The sequence below is a fragment of the Dermacentor silvarum genome, chromosome 10, assembly GCF_013339745.2.
Source record: "Dermacentor silvarum isolate Dsil-2018 chromosome 10, BIME_Dsil_1.4, whole genome shotgun sequence".
Classification (NCBI taxonomy): Eukaryota; Metazoa; Arthropoda; class Arachnida; order Ixodida; family Ixodidae; genus Dermacentor; species Dermacentor silvarum.
This window is the reverse complement of record NC_051163.1, coordinates 142,647,006-142,667,050: the sequence shown is the minus strand read 5'-3', so window position 1 is coordinate 142,667,050 and position 20,045 is coordinate 142,647,006. Positions and strand designations below refer to the sequence as shown.

Sequence of the window (20,045 nt, the reverse complement as noted above, 5' to 3'; positions counted from 1 at the left end):
TCCATCGCCTGGCCCGCGCCCCTACGACGAGCTGCGGCAGTCTGTCCTAGACTTCTACGGCGCTGCCTACCATCCTCTTCCAGAGGTGGAACGCACGGTGCTTGACTCTCTGCCAACGCCCTCTCGGCCAGCACCAGACGCGTCTCCTTCAACGCCCATTAACCACCATCAGGCAAGCCTTCCTCCCTCATCTTGCCCCGATACCGTCTCGGCGACAACCCGATGCGCTACCGCACAGTCCCCGGCCTCCGGCTCTCTCCAGGGGTCTCTTACGTGCGAGTACGGGCACGATGTCCTCGACATGACCATGATACCGGCCACATCATCGCCTTGCTTCCCACCACCGAAGACACGCGACAGTGGTGCCATCGCTGACCCTACACCAGCTCCTGGGCCGCACGCCCTCGGGTCTGGCGCCAACGACGTCGCTCCTGTCATTCGGCCTTCTACCAAACATTCACCAGATTTGTCCACGCTGCTGGATGAGCGAGCCTTCGAGTTAGCGCACGAGCCTTGCCCCGTGCCGACTCCGCTGCACCTACCAGCCAGTGAGAGCGACGCAGCAGCAGCAGCGACCTTCTTCACTGCCCTGCGCTCCCCGTCCTCTCCTTCGGTCAACTTGCCGTTGAGCCCTTCTAGCAACTACTCTGACATGTCCGACGTTGGAGGCTGGGAACAATCGTCGCGCGACGCTGATATGGCAGAAAAACTGACGCCATCATCTCGCGACGCGAGCCGTGATGCTGTCTCGTTCCCACCACCTCAACTTGTCCTTCGCGTCGTGCCCACATTGGAGCTCGCCTGTCAACATGACTCGGCTGCTCCTGCTCCAGCTGTCCCACATTTTCGCCAACCCTCACCGGTGCCGTCATCGAGCGTCGTCCAACGACGCCTTCCTGCCCGTCTCGAGCGCCACTCACGTCCAAGTCCGTTGACCGTGGTAAGACCGAAACTGTGGCCCGCGCATCTCGGACCCTCTTATCGTGACTCGGGCGCTGTCGCGCGCAAAAGCTTGCAGCTTACGACGTCTACCACGGGTCGGGCAAGACCAGACAAGCGCGGGCACACGGCACATCGACCAGAGCTCGCGCATCTGCGCGCACGTGGCGATCGAGCGTGCGGCTTGTCGTGCCCACCAATGACTGTGCCCGGTCCCCGTTGGTTCCGCCTGGCCTCCATGAACTACTGCAGAGGCGTCCGCTCTCAGTGCCGGCGTGCTGTGTGCCGTGCGTCCACACCGCCACTCGCAGCCTCTTCCACCGGAAGGACGAACCCTTTACAATTGGTGGAGGGTACTGCGCCCTCAAAACCTACAACTTGGAACTTCGATCCCCCACCGTACCTTCGACCATGCCTGAAGAAGCCTCCCAACAAGTGCCTCCCCCTGCACCGGCACCGTGCTCTGGTGTGCCTCGCCACAGGGACGCTGCTATCTTCACAGGCGCGGATGACACCGACGTTGAGGATTGGCTTATGACCTACGAGCGGGTAAGTGCCCACAATAAATGGGACGAAGCAGCTAAGCTCAGCAACGTACTCTTCTACCTCGCGAGTGTGGCCAGCTTATGGTACAACAACCATGAAACTTCAAAACGTCTTTTGTGGATGTTTTTGGTCGCCCTTCTGTTCGTAAGCTGAGTGCCGAAGAGCGTTTGCGGGAACGAGCTCAACAAGTCAGTGAATCCTTCACAAGTTACATCGAAGATATCCTGGACTTATGCAAGAAAGTCAACACGACCATGTCGGAGTCTGATAAGATCAGGAATGTTATGAAAGCCATAGAAGACGATGCCTTCAACATGCTGCTTGCCAAAAATCCTCACACAGTGGCAGAGATAATTACACTGCACCAAAGTTATGAGGAGCTACGCAGGCAACGGTCATTGACCCATCACCCTACATCGCGCGACGAACACCTCGCTGGCTTGATGGCCATTTCTGAGCAGTCAGCGTTGATTGCAGAAATGAAGGCGTTCGTGCTCGAGGAAATTGCACGCCAGCTCTCCTTGATGGCCTTTGCAGAACCGCAACAGGTACAAGAGCCAACGTCAAATTCTTAGCCCCCATTCCGCCGCGCCATCGCGCACGAACTCAACGACATTTTCACTGAGTGCCGCCAACATGTTTCTGCGGCCGCACATCTTCGCTACGCTGAAGTCGTCACCAGGCCCCAACAGATCCCTCCGGCTGCACCACTCAGCTATGCGGAAGTCGTTGCCCGGCCCCACCCCTGCCCTCAAGGTGGGCCTCTCATTTACGCCGATGTCTTGACTGTGCCCCGACCCCAGCCCGCCATGCAACCATATCACCAGCCGCTCCGCACAACGCGTCCTCTTACATATGGGGCCAACCACAGTGAATCGGTGGCGTACATCTGACAACCGGCCTATCTGTTTTGTGTGCGGCTACGCAGGTCACGTCGCACAGCGTGCAGTCACCTAACGCTACAACATATGCGCCAAGTAGTATAGTAGGTTCTCCCCGCCCATATTACGACAACCCTTCGGCATCATCACCTACGTTCCGCCCAATGCCCAATACCCGCCGCTCACCTTCTCCACGCCGACGCTCGCTATCACCGACGCGGCCTTGTCCCGTAGCTTGGGAAGAGGAAAACTAATCGTCGCAGTCCACGAGGCAAGGGCTGCGACACAAGCGAAACGCAAAAGTCCTCAGGGTAGCCTGACGAATGTGATAGACGCGTTTGTAGATGGTGTTCACACATCTGCACTCGTGGACACCGGAGCCGCCGTATCAGTTATGGACGCAAAAATTTGTCGCTTGATTTGGAAAGTCACGATGCCCCTTACTGGACTGTCCCTCTGCACAGCCGGCGCACAGCGTATTCACCCATTAGCGGCATGCACAACTCGTGTTGTCATTGAAGGACGGTGTGTACGCCATCGAATTTATTGTAATTTCGTCGTGCTCCCATGACATTATCCTCGGCTGGGATTTTCTCTCCCGCCACAATGCCGTCATTCCTTGCGCACGGGCCGAACTAGAACTGTCGCCGCTCTCAGATTTGATGCTCGCCGACAATGCTTCTCTCCCGAACAAACTACGCGTCAAACACGACACCATCGTTCCTCCCAACTCGTCAGTGGTTGTCTCTATGTACTGCAGCAGCCTCTCCGATGCCGTCGCACCACTTTCTCCGTTTGGCCACTATTCCACTAGAAAAGGTCTACTGCTACCTTTTGCGACAGTGAACATCACACAGGGCTCTAGTGCTATATTGACACGTCAATTGAGTAAATTTCCGTGTGTTGTGCAGTTCCAGTTTGCTTGCGCTTTATTTTGCGCGCCGCGGAGGATTCGGTGGGGAGAGACGAAGACGACGAAGAAGACGTGCTGCTCAATCGGAGCTATTCCGCTGTGTGACCGGTTGTTGCGTGTGCTGTTATTACCGTGACAAATTGGTGGAGGTACTGGGTATCATCCTATGCCCTAATTTGACCTCCCGACGCTTCAAGTCCCTACCACCATTCCCACGATTCCGGAAAACCGGCACTTCGCCCCAGCTGCCGCTTGCAAGGACTGCTTCCTGAATACGGCCCATTGAGCCCAGTAAGAATGTCAACCACAGGGGCAAGTACAAGTCAGACACAAGAAAGCGACACAGTCCAATCCACTTCTACCAGGAGTGTTGTCTATGCAGCGCGCGTTCCGAAGTCATTTCATGGCGACGTGTTTGAGGACGTGGAGGATTGGCTTGAACACTTCGACCAAGTCGCTGCATTATTGAATGGGACGACTCGAAGAAATTGCGCTTTTGCCCTTGAAGACTACGCTTGCACGTGGTTCGAGAATCATGAGGGCTCCATCACTAACTGGCAAGAATTCCGACGACAGCTTCGCGAGACATGCAACAGCCCCGAACGGAAAGAAAAAGCCGAACAGGCTCTGCAGAGTCGATTTCAGAAGCCAAATGAAAGCGTAGCCATGTTTGTCGAGGACATGTCCCGCTTGTTCCAACGTGCTGATCCAGGTATGGCCGAGACAAAGAAAGTTTGCCTCTTAATGCGAGAGGTGAAAGAACAACTCTTCGCTGGACTCATGCGCAACCCTCCAGCTACCGTCGCTGAGTTCATGACTGAAGCGACGACAATGGAGCGAGCGCTGCAGCAACGATCCCAACAGTACGCTCGCCAAAGCACCGTTGCCGCCGTGTCATGTTTCACCTGCGGACATGATTTAGCAGCACTCTGAGAGCTTGTGCGAAGCGTTGTGCGCGAAGAGCTTGAGGAAGTTTGCAAAACTGCTTGTCAGCCGACTGTTACTGCACTTGGTGACATCATTCATGACGAAATCAGGACCGTGACCCAACCATTCGCACCAACGCAAGCGGAAGCCCCAGTCTTGACATATGCCGAAGCCATACGGAGCCCTCAACTATCTACGGGACGACATGTGCCTTCCCCTGTTTCACCACTACCATGTCAATTTCCCGCTACAAATGTAAACTCGTATGAGTACGTAGGCCGGCGAGATATCACACGGACATCAAACGTATGGAGCACCTCGGATAATCGGCCACTTTGCTACCACTGCGGCGAAGTGGACCATCTATATCGTCAGTCCCTTATCGGGGGACGGGCCTTCAGGAATTTCACCCTAACGCGCGTCGACCAAGTAATGGTGAGTGCCCACGCAAGATTGAGCAGTTCCTGGCCTCTCAACAGCCGTGTTCTCCCGCACAAAGACGCCAATCACGTTCACCATCTCCTTGGCGCATCATCTCGCCTAGCCGTTACTCCATGTTTTCCGATGTTCGCAACAGGTCCCCAAGTCCACGCCCATGTCAGGAAAACTGAGGACACCGACCTCCGGGGGTGGGGCCGCTGCTGATCGTCCTGACAAACACCCTCCGACACGACAAGTTCACAATGACGATTTATCTGCCACGCCATGTTCTGATAAAGACGCAGGACTTTCCGCCTATATTAACGTAACCGTCGACAATTACCAAGTCACCGCCCTCGTTGATACCAGCGCTGACTACTCCGTTATGAGTGGTGAATTGGTGGTTACTCTCCGAAAGGTGACCACACCATGGAATGCTCCCCAACTTCGTACTGTGGGTGGTCATCTCGTGACGCCGGTTGGGAGGTGCACTGCCCGAGTGCATATTGCGGCTCTGCCTTCATCAGATCTTTCGTCGTGCTGCAGGAATGCTCCAGGAAGCTCATCTTAGGAATGGACTTTATTAGAGAATATGGGGCCATTATAAATCTTCGAGAGCTGTTGGTAACATTTTCACGTAACGCAAGCTCGCACGAATGCAAATCGCACAAGATAGCGTTGCGTGTCTCTGATGATTCCGTGACCATACCACCTCGTTGCAATGTACTGGTTACCGTAGTGAGTGACAAGGACCGAACTGCCCTTGGAGTTGCTGAAACCAATGTGTCCATCCTCTTCTCTTGTCAAGTATGCGCCGCCCGCGGCCTCCTCAAACTGACCAAACAGCCTGCTGAAATCCTAATCACGAACTTTAGCCGTGAATACCAGCACATCACAAGGCACGCTGTTGTCGCTTACTTCGAAGAAATCGGCGACACAAGAACCAGCCTATCACTCGCAGAACTTTCCTCCGTCCCACACGATGAGAAGCAGTTTACAATTCAACTCGATGTGAATTCCAAGCTATTGGCTCAACAGCAAGATAGTCTTTGCTCTCTTTTGTTTTCCTTTAGCAACTGCTTTGCCACGATGTCAAAAATCAAGCAGACACCCGTTGCGAAGCACATAACCGACCCCCCGAAAGACCCATCCGACAGCATGCCTACCATGTGTCTCGAAGAGAACAAGACGCCATTCTTGAACAAGTCAAACAAATGCTTGCTGACGACATCATTCAGCCATCTACAAGCCCATGGGCATCACCAGTGGTGCTAGTTAAAAAGAAAGACGGCACGGCACGCTGCATATCTGCGTTGATTATCGCAAACTCAACAACGTCACAAAGAAAGAGGTCTATCCACTTCCTCGCATCGACGACTCACTGGACCGAATTCGACACTCAAGATATTTTTCATCCATTGATTTGCGTAGTGGTTATTGGCAAATCGAGGTCGATCACCGTGACCAGGAAAAGACCGCATTTATTACTCCTGACGGAGTCTTTGAATTCAAGATTCTTCCTTTTGGCCTGTGCTCAGCTCCTGCGACTTTTCAAAGAATGATGGACACTGTTTTGTCCAGTCTTAAGTGGCAAACGTGTCTTGTTTATTTGGACGACGTCGTCGTTTTTTTTGGAGACTTTCGAGCAGCATCTCCAGCGTCTTCGTGCAGTGCTTGATGCACTCCGAACTGCAGGCCTGTCACTCAAGCCCGAAAAATGCCACATCGGTTACGAGGAGCTGAAATTCCTTGGTCATGTCATAAGCTGCGATGGAATTCGCCCAGATCCTGAAAAAACGCGAGCTGTTGCAGCCTTCCCAACGCCTACGAACAAACGCGAGGTTCGCCGTTTTTGGGGACTTTGTGCGTATTACCGTCGTTTCGTACCCAACTTTTCGAAAATAGCTGAGCCATTGCATTTTCTCACAAGGAACAATGTCGCTTTCGTTTGGCACCCCGAGCAACATTGCGCTTTTTGTGACCTACAACAACGACTTCAGACTCCTCCAATCCTAGGTCACTTCGACGAAGATGCCGACACTGAAATACACACAGACGCAAGTAATGTCGGTCTCGGCGCCGTCCTTGTGCAGCGGCAAGAAGGTACAGAAAGAGTGATCGCGTACGCTAGTTGTGCCTTGTCATCGGCCGAATCGAACTACAGTGTAGACCGCTTATAACGTAAGTCGCCGGAGTCGCGAATATCCGCACTATAAGCGGTACCGCACTATAACCAAAGCAACAATTTTCAAGGCCCGCACATATGCAAAACAAGTGCACTGAGCCGCCACGCGTATGCGACAGTCGAGGAATGCGGCTAGAACGTTTGCATTCAATTTACAGTCTAATCTCGTTAATTCGAAATAATTCACGCGGTGGCGCCTCCGACCGGCATTGCTCCGGCACCGCCATAGAGTAAAAGCTTAGGAGAGACCCCTCAATGTCCCGCACGAACAAAACAAAAAAAAGAAAGAAAAAAAAAATGCAGCGGAAATTTCACCCTCTCTCAAATGGCAAGGTCGCCGATTCTGCGTTGCGCCGGAACATGCGTGTACGTGCCGACGTCTCAGCCACGCTACCATAGCCACGCATAGAAAATGGCAGCAAACCCTTCTTTCTCCTTTATGCTTCCTCTACTTCCTAGTCACGTGTTGACCTTGCACGCTGCGGCTGCGGCGCAGAGGGAAGCAGCGGCGCTGTCCCTGGCCGGCCAACGAAACTGCCCCACGCCGGCAAACGCCCGCTTCCCGATAATGGCAGAAAACAAAACTTCGGGGAGCTGGCGCCCAGCCAGCTGGAGAGGCGGCGCCTGCACGGCAGCGGGCGCGCACGGTGACAGTCGAAAGTGAGGGAGCTACGAGGGAGGGCGAGGGGAGCCACCGAAGCGGCGGAGTTGCCGAGGCAAAATCCGCTTCCCTGCCGCCCTCCTCCTCCCTCACATTCCACGGTCTCCGCGTGCGCCCTTCGCCGTGCTGTGCCGGCGCCGCCTGCTCCCTGAAGTTTCGTTTACTGCCGTTATCGTGAAGCGAGCGTTGGATGGCGTTGCCAGTTTCGCGGCCCTCGCTCGCTATGCGCGCCGTGATATTTCACGACTTGCACTCAAGATTCAGGTTTCAGCCTCACTGGCTGTTCGTTTGCACCACGTGCCCTTCTCTTTCACTTCGTCTCTCTTTCTTCCTCGAGCACTCCTTGGGGCGCCCGTTTGAGGGGAGCGTTCGCCGTCTCCGCTGACTTTCGTAGTCCCAGGCAGCCGCACTGTAACCGGTATTTCATTTCCCGCAACTATACTATAAGCGATACATGGAGTGCTATGATAAAATTAACGGGACTCTGAAAAGACCGCACTATATCCGGTCCTGCACTTTAAGCGGTTATGTTATAAGTGGTCTATACTGTACTCGACTACAGAAAAAGAATGTCTAGCTGTTGTGTGGGCGATATCTAAGTTCCGACCATATTTTTACGGAAGACCTTTCAAAGTAGTCAGTGACCACCATTCGTTGTGTTGGCTTGCCGGCCTCAAAGACCCCTCAGGCCGCCTTGCTCGATGAAGTCTTCGCCTTCAGGAATCTCTGTCATTTGCTGATGACTCCCCCAATGTTGCGTCACTAAGACCCGACGGCCCCTAAAGAGGTACACACAGATGCCAGTGGTGTTGGCCTCGGCGCTGTCCTTGCGCAGCGCAAACCTGGCTTTCCTGAATATGTTGTGACCTATGCCAGTCGTACCTTTACGAAAGCCGAGACCAATTATACTGTCACGGAAAAAGAATGTCTGGCGATAATCTGGGCTCTTACCAAGTTCCAGCCTTATTTGTATGGCCGCCCATTTGATGTCGTCACGGACCACCATGCACCATGTTGGCTGTCATCGTTGAAGGATGCTTCAGGTCGTCTTGCCCGCTGGGCACTTCGCCTGCAGGACTACGATATCCGCGTGCTGTACCGAAACGGACGCCAACATTCTGATGCCGACGCCCTATCATGCTCTCCCTTGCCTGACGACAATACCTGCTACTCACTATCCCAGCTCGCTGTTTCTTCAATCGACCTTGAGACTACAGCTTCCGAGCAGCGCAAGGACCCGTGGATTGCCTCGATTATAGACTTGCTTGCTGACCCATCATCACAGTTAACCACTCACACGTTGCATCGTCAGGCTCGCCATTTCGCGGTTCGCGACAACCTGCTTCACCGACGCAGTGGTTGTTCATAGTTCCTCGCAGTCTGCGCTCCGAAATCTGCGCATACTTTCGCCACTGCGCTGCTTCGAGCTCTAATAAACCCTTTACACTTGTTAATTCAGTTAGTAAGCGAATGTTTGCAAGTTTAGATGGCCGATAAAACTACTGTCCTTACTGCACATAGCTGTCTACTAATTTGCTATCGCAATTAATGGTTCGCCTTTCAGGCGAAACTGCGACTATTTTTTTAAACAGCTTGGCTAACGATAGCTGGAACACTCAGTATATGTAAAAGTACAGATGGAGTCACGAGGGAGGTTTGTTACACGTCAGCAGGAATTACCTAGGAAATTTTGCAATGAAGGCCACTTTGGAATTTAGCAGAGTGGTCGATTCCTGTTGTCGACAGATGACGATATTGGTCACACATATTTCAACGGAGTCGCAGTGCATATTCATGTGTGATTTGTGGTATGGATACGTCAGTGTCGATATGGTGCAGTTTTGACATAGGCTGGCTTGCTACTCCACTGTGTCGGTTCCTACCTTATCCGAACAAATACGCGAGACAAGCATTTCAAAGCACACGAGAGGCACCGCTGCAGGCCACTGCAGCTGCGTGCCAGGTGATGCGGGCTCTTAGGATTAGCATTACAATCGGTATTTCGAAGAGCATTCCACGGTCCAAATTACTTAAGACATTTGTGTGCAACAGGACGCTGTTTATGGTGCCTAGGTCAATGTGCACTGCAACAATGCACGGCGTGGTGCGAAAAAAACAGCATCTCTAGTCGATGTATTACTGTGAGCCTTCAAGATTATAACCCATAAACTGTCGGAGGCCACATGCAATGGCGGTGCTGCTTTGGTTATTCTCTCGTTCATGTGGCTGTGCAACTGATCCAACTGATGCATGAGCTTTATTTGAACATGTTCATGGCACAAGACAATATGTAAAAAGATGGTCATGAGGGAAAGCACAAATAATTTTACTTTTAAAGCAAACATACCTCAATCCCACATCACTATTTGCAATTTCCAACTGCAAGTATGATGTAACGCGAGCTGAAATGCATCATGCACCAAATGGCGCAGGACCACACACTCGTTACCCTGTTTAAAAAATACAGGAATTTATGCCCTTTATTGTTCTCATTACTACCTCATATACTGTTAATTCACTGCGGCACTTTTAGCGAATCATCGGTGGACAGAGGGCTGACCACCCCTGGTGTCCCATCCTAGCCTCAGCATTTCTACTCGCAAAAGAGTGTTCAAAAATTAGGTGGTAACCTCGGTGTAGGCGGTCTCGACCCGGTGTGCCTCGGAGGACACGTGCGTGTCCAGGTGCAGCAGGCCAAGAAAGTTCAGGCAGAGCGGTGGCGTGAGCCGGCACAGCAGCATGCCCGCAAAGACCAGGCTGTAGGCATCCGTCAGATGATGCGGCGCCAGGTAGTAATAGTTGAGCACCCGCACCCGGAACACGGTGTAGTAGGCGCACACGCACAGGTAGCCCAGGGTCACGACGCTCATCAACTGCACATCGTCAGAATCTGGCATTTCTTGAAATGTCCGCATAAAATTGAAATTCGACAACTGCCTTATACAGCTTATTTCATGTATGAGTTGCTCACATTTGCATACAGCTGCTAAAAGTTAATATTTTTTTTACAGAATTCTCTTTAAAAAAACATCATCAGAGCACAGAAACTGATTCGACACAACTTCTCTCTTGTCTTAAAAACTAGGTAATGCAGAAGAAACAAAATTTGGAGTAGAAAGGTATTGTTTACACCTGTCAAATATTCGAGTGATCACTCTTCAGCATTATATTTACTCATGATGATTAGTGGGGTTTATTGGCGCTAGGGCCAGATGTGGCCAAAGAGCGCCAAGGTGATGATAATGGCGTGTCAGTGGTACATGAATAGTCAATTATGAGGCGTGGATAAAACATTAGATGACACTAGATAACATTAGATGAAACAGAGTGATAAGATATTCAGGTTATTTCAGATGTAGTAATTGGCAAAAGCACTACTGCCTAAGCGGAGCCCTTGAACCACAAGGGCCTGGAGGCAGGTGCTATACTGAACTACTGTCACAGCGGCATCCTCTGGAGAGAGGATGTGCTACGAATTTATTGGGCTTATGACATGTAGGACAACATCGTTCAAGAATGCGAGGACTGCTTTGGTTGTAAAAAGTGGTTCTTTACCAAGAAACATGGAGGGATGGAGCAGGACACAATAGCTGTATGCAAGAGGAAAATGTCTCCTTCTCTCTGTTTCGGCTTCCCGACACTCCAGGAGGACATGGAGGATGGTCAACCTCTCACCACGTCGACCACAGGTTGGAGGCTCATTACCAGTCAACAGAAAATTGTGAGTACCATATGTGTGTCCTATTCTGAGACGACAGAATAGGACATAAGTTCGTCATGTTTTTGTTGTACAGGGCCAGAAACTTAACTGTGGTTTAATCAAGTGGAGTTCATTATTTGTTTCGGCGTCCCACAAGCGTTGCCAGTGGTTTCGCAGTTTCGTTCGCAAAAAAGGCTTGAGATCTGTGGCAGGAATAGCAGCGGTAAGATTAATAGCTTGAGATGTATAATTGATGTGCCCACTTTGTCTGCCAGTTCATTACCCTCAATGCCTCTATGGCCAGGAACCCAGCATATTGTCACATTTCTACCAGATGAATAAATATTGCACAGGTATGTGTAAAGCTCAATAAAAACAGAATTTTTGTGTATTCTTATAGGCATTAGTGCCTTTACGACACTTAAGGAGTCCTTGAATATTTGTGCATCCTGTTGTTTTAATTTCTGAATGTGTTTAACCGCAGACAGCACTGCATAGGCTTCTGCAGTAAAGATGCTTGTATAAGGGTTCAATACGTCCGATTCAGAGAAAGAGGGACCAATTGCCACGTAAGATACGCCAGCGTGCGATTTTGATGCGTCAGTGTAGAATTCAGTACACGAATACTTAGACTGGAGTTCACGGAAATGCATTCGAATTTCGAGGTCTGCTGCGTTCTTTGTAACTTTTACAAAAGATATATCGCATTATATCAGCTGCCACTCCCAAGGAGGTGGCAGTTTAGCTGGAGGCATTATGCGATGTTCGAGGAGTGGGACATACATTTCAACGCTAAGCTCCCTCACACGCAGTGAAAAAGGCTGTCTCACAGAGGGTCGATTATGAAAAAGTGTAGCACACGTCAAATCATTAATGGTCTTCGAACACGGATGTTCATGATTAGAGTGTACTTTGAGGAAATATGTGAAACTGGTGTATGATCTCTGCAGATGGAGTGACCATTCATTCGATTCTACATATAAGCTTTCAATAGGGCTTGTTCTGAAAGCGCCGGTGGTCAGGCGGATACCTAGATGGTGAACGAAATCTAGCATCTTAAGTGTGCTTGGGGCGGCAAAGTGATATACTACAGCCCCATAATCTAGTCGTGAACGAATCAGACTCTTATAAAGGTTCAATAGACACTTCCTGTCGCTGCCCCATGTTGTGTGAGATATAATCTTCATTAGGTTCATTGTTTTTAGGCATTTTGCTTTGAGATATTTGATGTATGGGATGAAAGTTAGCTTAGAGTCAAGTATAACTTGACTCTACCTCTAATTTTAACCTTTTTATTAAATACAAGCATGGTCTGAAAAATAAAAGCAATCACTTTCTTAAACTATGCAAACTAAGAAAACCACCGGAAACACCTTATGACATCAGACAAAGAGACACATGGTATATACCTTTTTCACGAACAGGATACGGTTTAAAAAGTCTACAGTACATTATGCCAAATTTTTTTAATTTCTTGAACAGCAAGGGTATTAACGCTGATACAGTGACAAGGAAATTGTGGAAAGAATATTTAATTAGAAATGCCATGTAGTACCGCTGAATGCACTCATTCTTTTCAGTAAAGTTCCTCCCTTTTTGTGTAAAAGGTGGGGGGGGGGGGGGTTGTGTGTACGTTTTTTTTTTTTTTTCATATTTGGCATATTTTTAATATATGCTGGTATTTTTCTTTCATTCTTTGCTGATTCTTATTTTTCCTGTGTTTACAGATTTTTTTTTGTTGTTGTTGTATATACATGTATATTATTTCACTCTATGGATGCCTACATTTCTTTACTATTTTTATAATTATTTCTTTTACATGAACATGTATTGTTACCTCGCACTGTTTGCTGCCAAAACTGCTTTAAAATATTAGGGTCAGGAATCATGTCAAGCTGCTATTTCAGCAGCTTTTAATTCCTGTCCTTGCGTCTTTTTCACTGTTCATTTTATTTGTTTTTGTGTAATCTCTATCACTGTATGAATATTGCATCATTGTATTTTAACATATCACTGTGTGAAAAAGAATGCTCAATAAATGAAATGAAATGAAATGAAATAATGCCTAAAAACTTGTGGTCTTTGTTCACAGGTGTTTGCTGTCCACACAGTCCTACACAAGGATCTGGAATCAGGCCTCTCTTTCTTGTGAAAAGAACACAAGAACTTTTGTGGGGGTTAACTTTGAACCCGTTTTCGTCTGCCCACTTAGACACTTTGTTCAACCCCTACTGTACCTGTCTCGCGCACAAGGCCAGGTTACAGGACTTGAAGCCCATTTGTATATCGTCCACGTAGACAGAATAAAAAACAGCCGGTGGTAATGAGGCACGAAGTGTGTTCATCTTCACGATAAGCAGTGTGCAGCTGAGCACGCCTCCCTGGGGTACACGTGTTTCCTGTATAAATGGACGCGACAGTGCATTACCTATTTTAACCCGGAATGTGCGATTGCATAGGCAGCTTTCAATAATGGTTAACATATTACCGCGGATGCCCGTTGCCGACAGATCGCACAGGATTCCGTAACGCCAGGTCGTATCGTACGCCTTTTCCATATCGAGAAACACGGATAAGAAGTATTGTTTATGTATGAAAGCATCACGAATGTTTGCTTCGATGCGCACGAGATGGTCGGTTGTAGACCGTCCTTCTCTGAAGCCGCACTGATATGGATCAAGAATTTTGTTAGACTCAAGGAAGTGTAAAAGGCGACGGTTTATCATTTTTTCAAAGAGTTTGCAGATACAACTTGTGAGGGCTATTGGGCGGTAACTTGTTACTAATGTGGGGTCTTTACCTTGTTTCTAAATAGGAACGACAAGGGATTCTTTCCATGCAGTAGGTAGGTACCCGGCAGCCCATATAGCATTGAAAAGTGCGAGTAGCGTTATTTGAGTATCACTGTGAATGTGTTTAATCATGTCGTACATGATCCTGTTGGGTCCAGGTGCAGAGCTCCGACATGCAGTCAAGGAGGCTCTCAATTCGGTGATGTTAAAAGGCATGTTATAGGGGTCGTTCTGTCTGCATTTACGGTCAATAGTCTTGCGTTCTGCTATTTGTTTGTGCTTAAGGAATGCCTCGGAATAATTATTCGAACTAGACACGCGCTCGAAGTGTTCGCCAAGAGCGTCAGCTTGGTCTTCCAAGCTGTTTGCTTCGTCATTCACTAGCGGCAACGGATGGATTTCTTTTCCCTTTAGCCTCATTAGCCTGTCCTATACTTTTGCCTCTTGAGTATACGAATTGATACCCGAGAGAAACCTCTCCCAACTTGCCCTCTTAGCCTGTCTTCGCGTCCTTCTTCCCTGGAATTTAACATGTTTAAATTCTATTAAGTTTTCAGCCGTAGGACAATCACGTAGTTTGCCCCAAGCTTTATTTTGTCTCCTCCGTGCCTGTCTGCAATCGTCATTCCACCAGGGGACCCGTCTTTTGAATGAAGTGCCACTTGTTTGAGGAATGAACTTCTCAGCGGCGTCAATGATAAAAGCAGTAAAATATGATACGGCATGATCTATAGTAAAATTATTCCTAAAATCTCGTGATAAGTACGTGGATTCCCTAAAGCATTCCCAGTCAGCTGAGGCCAGTTTCCAGCGAGGGACATGAGGAAGAGATTCATGTTCGATTACTAAGTTTAGGGTTACTGGGAAATGATCACTTCCGAATGGGTTTTTAATTACATGCCATTCTAAATCAGGGAAAAGTGAGGCAGAGCCAATTGACAGGTCTATTGACGAATATGAACTATGATGGATATTGTAATATGTTGGTTCCTTCTTATTGAAGAGGCACGCACCGGAGTAAACAAGGAAGTTTTCAATGAGTCGACCTCTCGCATCGCATTGCGAGTCTCCCCAAAGGATATGATGAGCATTAAAATCACCAGTGATAATGTATGGTTCTGGGAGCTGGTCGATGAGGCTGTAAAATTCCGTTTTACTGAGGTGATGGTTGGGTGGTATGTAAATGGAGCAAATCGTTATAAGCTTGTTGAAAAAAATTGCTCGCACAGATACAGCCTCGAGAGACGTGTGAAGGGCAAACTGTTGGCAAGCAACAGACTTATTTACAACTATGGCTACACCTCCGGACAAGGCAGAAGCGTTGTCACGATCTTTACAAAAAATGGCATATTGCCTGAGAAAGTTGGACTGCGTAGGTTTTAAGTGTGTTTCTTGGACACACAGCACCTTCGGATTAAATTTATGCATGAGTTCTGTGATGTCGTCGAGGTTACGAAGAAGTCCTCTGACGTTCCATTGTAGTATCTGTGTGGCCATGTTGCAGACGACGTTTGCGCTGTGTGTCTCGTGTAAAAACACTAACTTACAGAGCCCTTGTCGGGCCCTGTGATGCGGGATTTTTCTTTTTTGGAGCGGTCGAGATTCTCGCCGCTCCTTAGGCGCTGGCTGCGCCGTCTGGCTTGAAGATGTGTCCATCAGCTCTTGCGGCACGCCGGACACCCGTTCTTGAGAGCGGTTTGTTCACGGTGAAGGCCTCGTCTCGAGGGATGAGACCTTGGAGGCCACCAGCCCGGAGGTCGATGGCCCCTTCTGGGATGGCGGAGCAGTGCTAGCTGCAGCCGTCGAGGGGGCAGATGGCTTCACATCCAGCTCACTACGTGCGGGCCAGACAGCAGCCGGAAGCCGCTGCGACGCTGCTCCCTGACGTGTCACATCGGCAAAGCTGGTTTTCGGCAGGTAGAACACCTGCCTTCGTGCCTCTTTGAACGAAATGTTTTGTTTAACTTTAATCGTGACAATTTCTTTTTCCCTTTTCCATGATGGGCAGGACTGCGAGTATGTGGCGTGCTCCCCATCACAGTTCACACAGTGGAGAGAGTTTTCGCATGATTCAGAAAGATGCTTAGTTGCACTGCATTTCGCACAAGTCCGATGGCCTCGGCAGTTCTGCGAACTGTGGCCAAACATTTGGCACGTATGGCCTGACACGTAATTTAATGTATCCAGCTTCAATAGTCTCGGGTAGGACACTAGAACTAAAAGTAAGAATTATATGTTTTGTCTTTAGCTCCTTGCCGTCGCGCCTCATCTTGATTCGCTTTACAGTCAAAACATTTTGTTCTTTGAATCCTTCCAAAAGTTCATCTTCGGTGAGCTCCAACAGGTCATCATCATCAAAAATAATACCGCGGGTGGTGTTCATGGTGCGGTGCGAGGTCACAGTCACAGGAAAGTCTCCAAACGACACTAGATTCTGTAGTTTATCATGCTGTTTCTTATCGCGGAGTTCCAGAAGGAGGTCACCACTGGCCATCCTCGTCGCCTTGTAACCTGGCCCTATAGTCTCTGTCAGAGTCTTTGCAACAATAAAGGGTGAGATCAGCTCTCCCGGTCTTTTCAGTTTTCTCACTATTGACACGTATACATGTTTATCTTTCACTGGTGGCCGCTTTCCACCGGCAAACAAATGTTAAACGTTATCGCTCGGCGCAGAAAGCGCCTGTATCGGAAGTTTCTAGAACGTTATCGATGCTTCTTTCCGTTGCCTGTTTTCACCGACACTTATGTTATCTGATTGTATGACCGACGCGAATTGTCTAGAACTTTCTGGATGACCCGTGGGCATCAGGGATTAATCTGGAACCTTCGATGACTCAGGTATAAAAGCCGACGCGTTTCGCCGCTGATCAGATTTCGACGATCGCCGACTGTGTTCGCCGCTTTCGTTGTGCTTCGAGTGTAGCTTGCTTTTGTGGGCACAGGTTCACCCAATAAAGAATTAGTTTCGTCATACACAGTTTTACGACTGTTTACTTCAGCGTCACTACTACGTGACACTATGTACCACGTGGTAGCGTGGAAAGTTCTCAACTTGTCGGCCAAAAAATTTTTAAAACTTCTTCGGTGCGCCCCCTCTTTTGGGGGCGATCAGAAAGCATGGGAAAAGAACTAGCCATGCAAATATTCATGTTTCGGCAGAAACGCCAGCCACCCACCATGGAGTCCTACTAGGAGACGCTGCAGTGCCTGTAAACATAGGCCCTGCAGACGCCAGCTGTACGTCACCACTATAACCGAATATGAAATAACCTAGGCAGGCTACTCACACAGGGTTAACCCTAGCTGCCAAGAAGATCGGAAGTAATATAGAAGGGAGGAGAAGACAGGAAAGATTAAAAGTAAGAGAGAAAGACGAAGGTTGGAGAGGAGGATAGGAAAAGGCAACTACCGATTTCTCCCGGATGGGTCAGTCCGGGAGTGCCGTCTACGTGAAGCCGAGGCCAAAGGGGTGTGTTGCCTCCTGCCGAGGGGCCATAAAGGTCCAAGCACTCAGCATCGGCTCAACCCCCAGGATCCCCTTTTCCCCGGATACGGCTAAGCCACGCACGGTTAAACGTGGGAGGGTCCAACCCTCCTGTGCTCGGGTCCGTGGTGGCGCAACTCACCAAACGCCTGCTTGCGCAGACGCCCCTGCGGGTTATGTTTATTTACTCAAACAGCCTCGTGACGACCCTGAGTCATCACTGCAGCTGATCCTCTCGGGCATCAGCAGTGTCAAGCTGATTAATTGGACTGCTCTTAAAGGGGTCCCGAACCACCCATTGAGCTAGGTGAAAAATCACGTGGCATACGCTGCTGTGGACATCTGAGCCAAATTTTGCACTCGTGCACTGTGCATACGGCTTGCAAGCAGAGCACGAAGTCATACTTATTCTCAATCACACTCTCTTTTCAACAGAAGCCTTCTCCTGAACCTCTTCGGTACTGCCATATTTTGTCATTGTGGTGTGTGGAGTGCACGACACGGTGCGGTGGCTGGAAACAAACAAGAAGCAGACGACAAGCAATGCGTGCAGAGGCGAATTCTGTGCTGGTTGAAAGACGACAACGTCAAAGACCGTCCGGCATGTGAGCACGCAGCGCAACAAAAAAAAAGAAAAAAGAAAAAGCCGTCCAATCGCCAGAGACCACGAAGCTTCGCGCGGCCAATGAGCAAACGACAAATCGACCAGAGCGGCAGAAAAGCGAGGCGCGTTGGCAGAAGAGGAGGAGTTCCAGGAGGCGACGCCAGGAGAAGGTCGGCCACCAGACCGGGAGTTGAGTCGGGTTCCAGACCCGAGCCACCAGGACTTCACCCGACCGGGGCCTCCTGCCAACCCGTTCCTGGGCGTCGCCACTCTACCCAATTGTGAATAGCTGCACGAGGCTGGCGAGCTTCTGCACCCGTGGGCAGAATGTGAGAAGTCAGGCTACGGGCCCGAGTTCCACGCCCAGCTGCCTGGCCAGAACGCCGCTGCCTGCCCGGGCCGCCAAGCCGCCTTCCTTTTCTCTCCAAGCCGAAGCTGCCGCGCTCTGGTATCCTGCCCAATGGTCTAAAACACCGACCTTTGGTGAGACAAACTTCTTTTAGTCACTTCACCGTCTCCCATCCTCTGTGAACTAGTACGCGCCCTCACACACGACCTCAGCCTGAACTTTGTGTGCTATTAATACCATGACTGTGCTGTCAGTTTTTTTTTTTTTTGCCGTGATATTTTTTAAAGTGTTTATATAATGGGTTACTTTTTGTTTTTAGTTTCATTACATGTTTGTCCTCAATTGGGCTTTGTCCACCAATTGAGGAACCATCTGCAAAGTTAAAGACAAAAGTCACGCTACATCACAGTCATATAACAAATTTCCATAGACGGCTGCCATTGGCCAATAGCTGACATCAATCAAGAAGCATGAGCCGACTATTTTCTGCTCATGCTTGGCCACGCCCACCAATGCAAGAATAAAACTTTGGCCACACTGCTTATAGCGGTGTCATAGGCATCGGCTTTCGGTAATTTTGATTGGTCTGGACCACTCAACTAGCCTCGAACTATGCGAAACTTAAGCACAGGCCATACGTACGCCATGCTTGCCACAGTGAATAGCGGTTAGCATCTACACAGGACATGCGCTAGTGCTCGCTCACTCACGGCTGCTCCTGGCTAGATTGTACTGATATTGAGCACTACACAGTGGATTTGCCTGCTATCTGTGTGAAGGACAAACCCGGTGTGCACCATGTGGCAGAGCCCTACACATAGCGTCTGCTGCACAGCGTAGGTGCTGCGACGAGCCTGCTCACCGTAACACCATAGGCACCGGGGTATCGCCACTCTATCGCCAATGGTGCTCCTTCGGGACATTGAGGACAAATGGGAAAGGTAAATACCGCTCTTGAAGTATCTAAGCTCGTACTAGGTCTTTCAGAAAGGGGTGCCATACTCGTTCAAAGGCATTTTTGAGGCTTCAAAGAAATGTGGTTCAGGGGCCATTAAGATGAGGCATTGCCACATAATGGTGCAAGCACCATGTCAACAAAAAAGTAGCAGTTGAAAGTTAGTCTCTGGTGTGGCACATTTCTTGGAAACGGCACCACAGAAAGACACAAACACAGAATGACACTAAGAACACCAGCACCATTCATTCTGTGTTGGTGCCTTTCTGTGGCGCTGTTTCAATAAAATGTCAGTTTCGAAGCGGTAGCTGCACCAAAGCAGCTTTCCATCGCACTATGACTGCTCACAGGTGGGCGGCCATTCTACTGGTGCTGACCTCAATGGCGAGGTAGTCATGCTGCCGCTCGGCCGCACGGTGGAACAGCCCGAACAGGGACACCATGGGCGAGCGGATGAAAAAGGTCATCTCGCTCCACACAACCGCTGCACTCCACACGCCCAGCAGGAGGGACAGCACCCGCAGGCACACACTGCGCACCCGGCACAGCCAGTACCACTCTGCAATGGGGAGTAAGATGCTTCAGTGCAGCTGGCATGACCAGCACAGACGGCGAAAGTGCATCAAACAACAGGCCAGTAAGTTTAGCTTTCTAGTCTGAATCAGTTCGTTGCTGCAAGATATCCGGTG

General features: G+C 49.6%; 1 protein-coding gene across 5 annotated transcripts in view; it reads right to left on the bottom strand.

Moving 5' to 3' along the window:
* Window positions 1-20,045, bottom strand: part of LOC119431886 (G-protein coupled receptor-associated protein LMBRD2B) — a 235,491-nt gene that overhangs the window by 60,561 nt on the left and 154,885 nt on the right. For all 5 annotated transcript variants that reach the window (XM_049656867.1, XM_049656868.1, XM_049656866.1 and 2 more), the window contains 2 exons: window positions 19,734-19,915; window positions 10,103-10,345 (listed from right to left, as the gene is read on the bottom strand). In XM_049656867.1, the coding sequence (XP_049512824.1) occupies window positions 10,103-10,345; window positions 19,734-19,915 (425 nt within the window). The remainder of the gene's footprint in view (window positions 1-10,102; window positions 10,346-19,733; window positions 19,916-20,045) is intronic.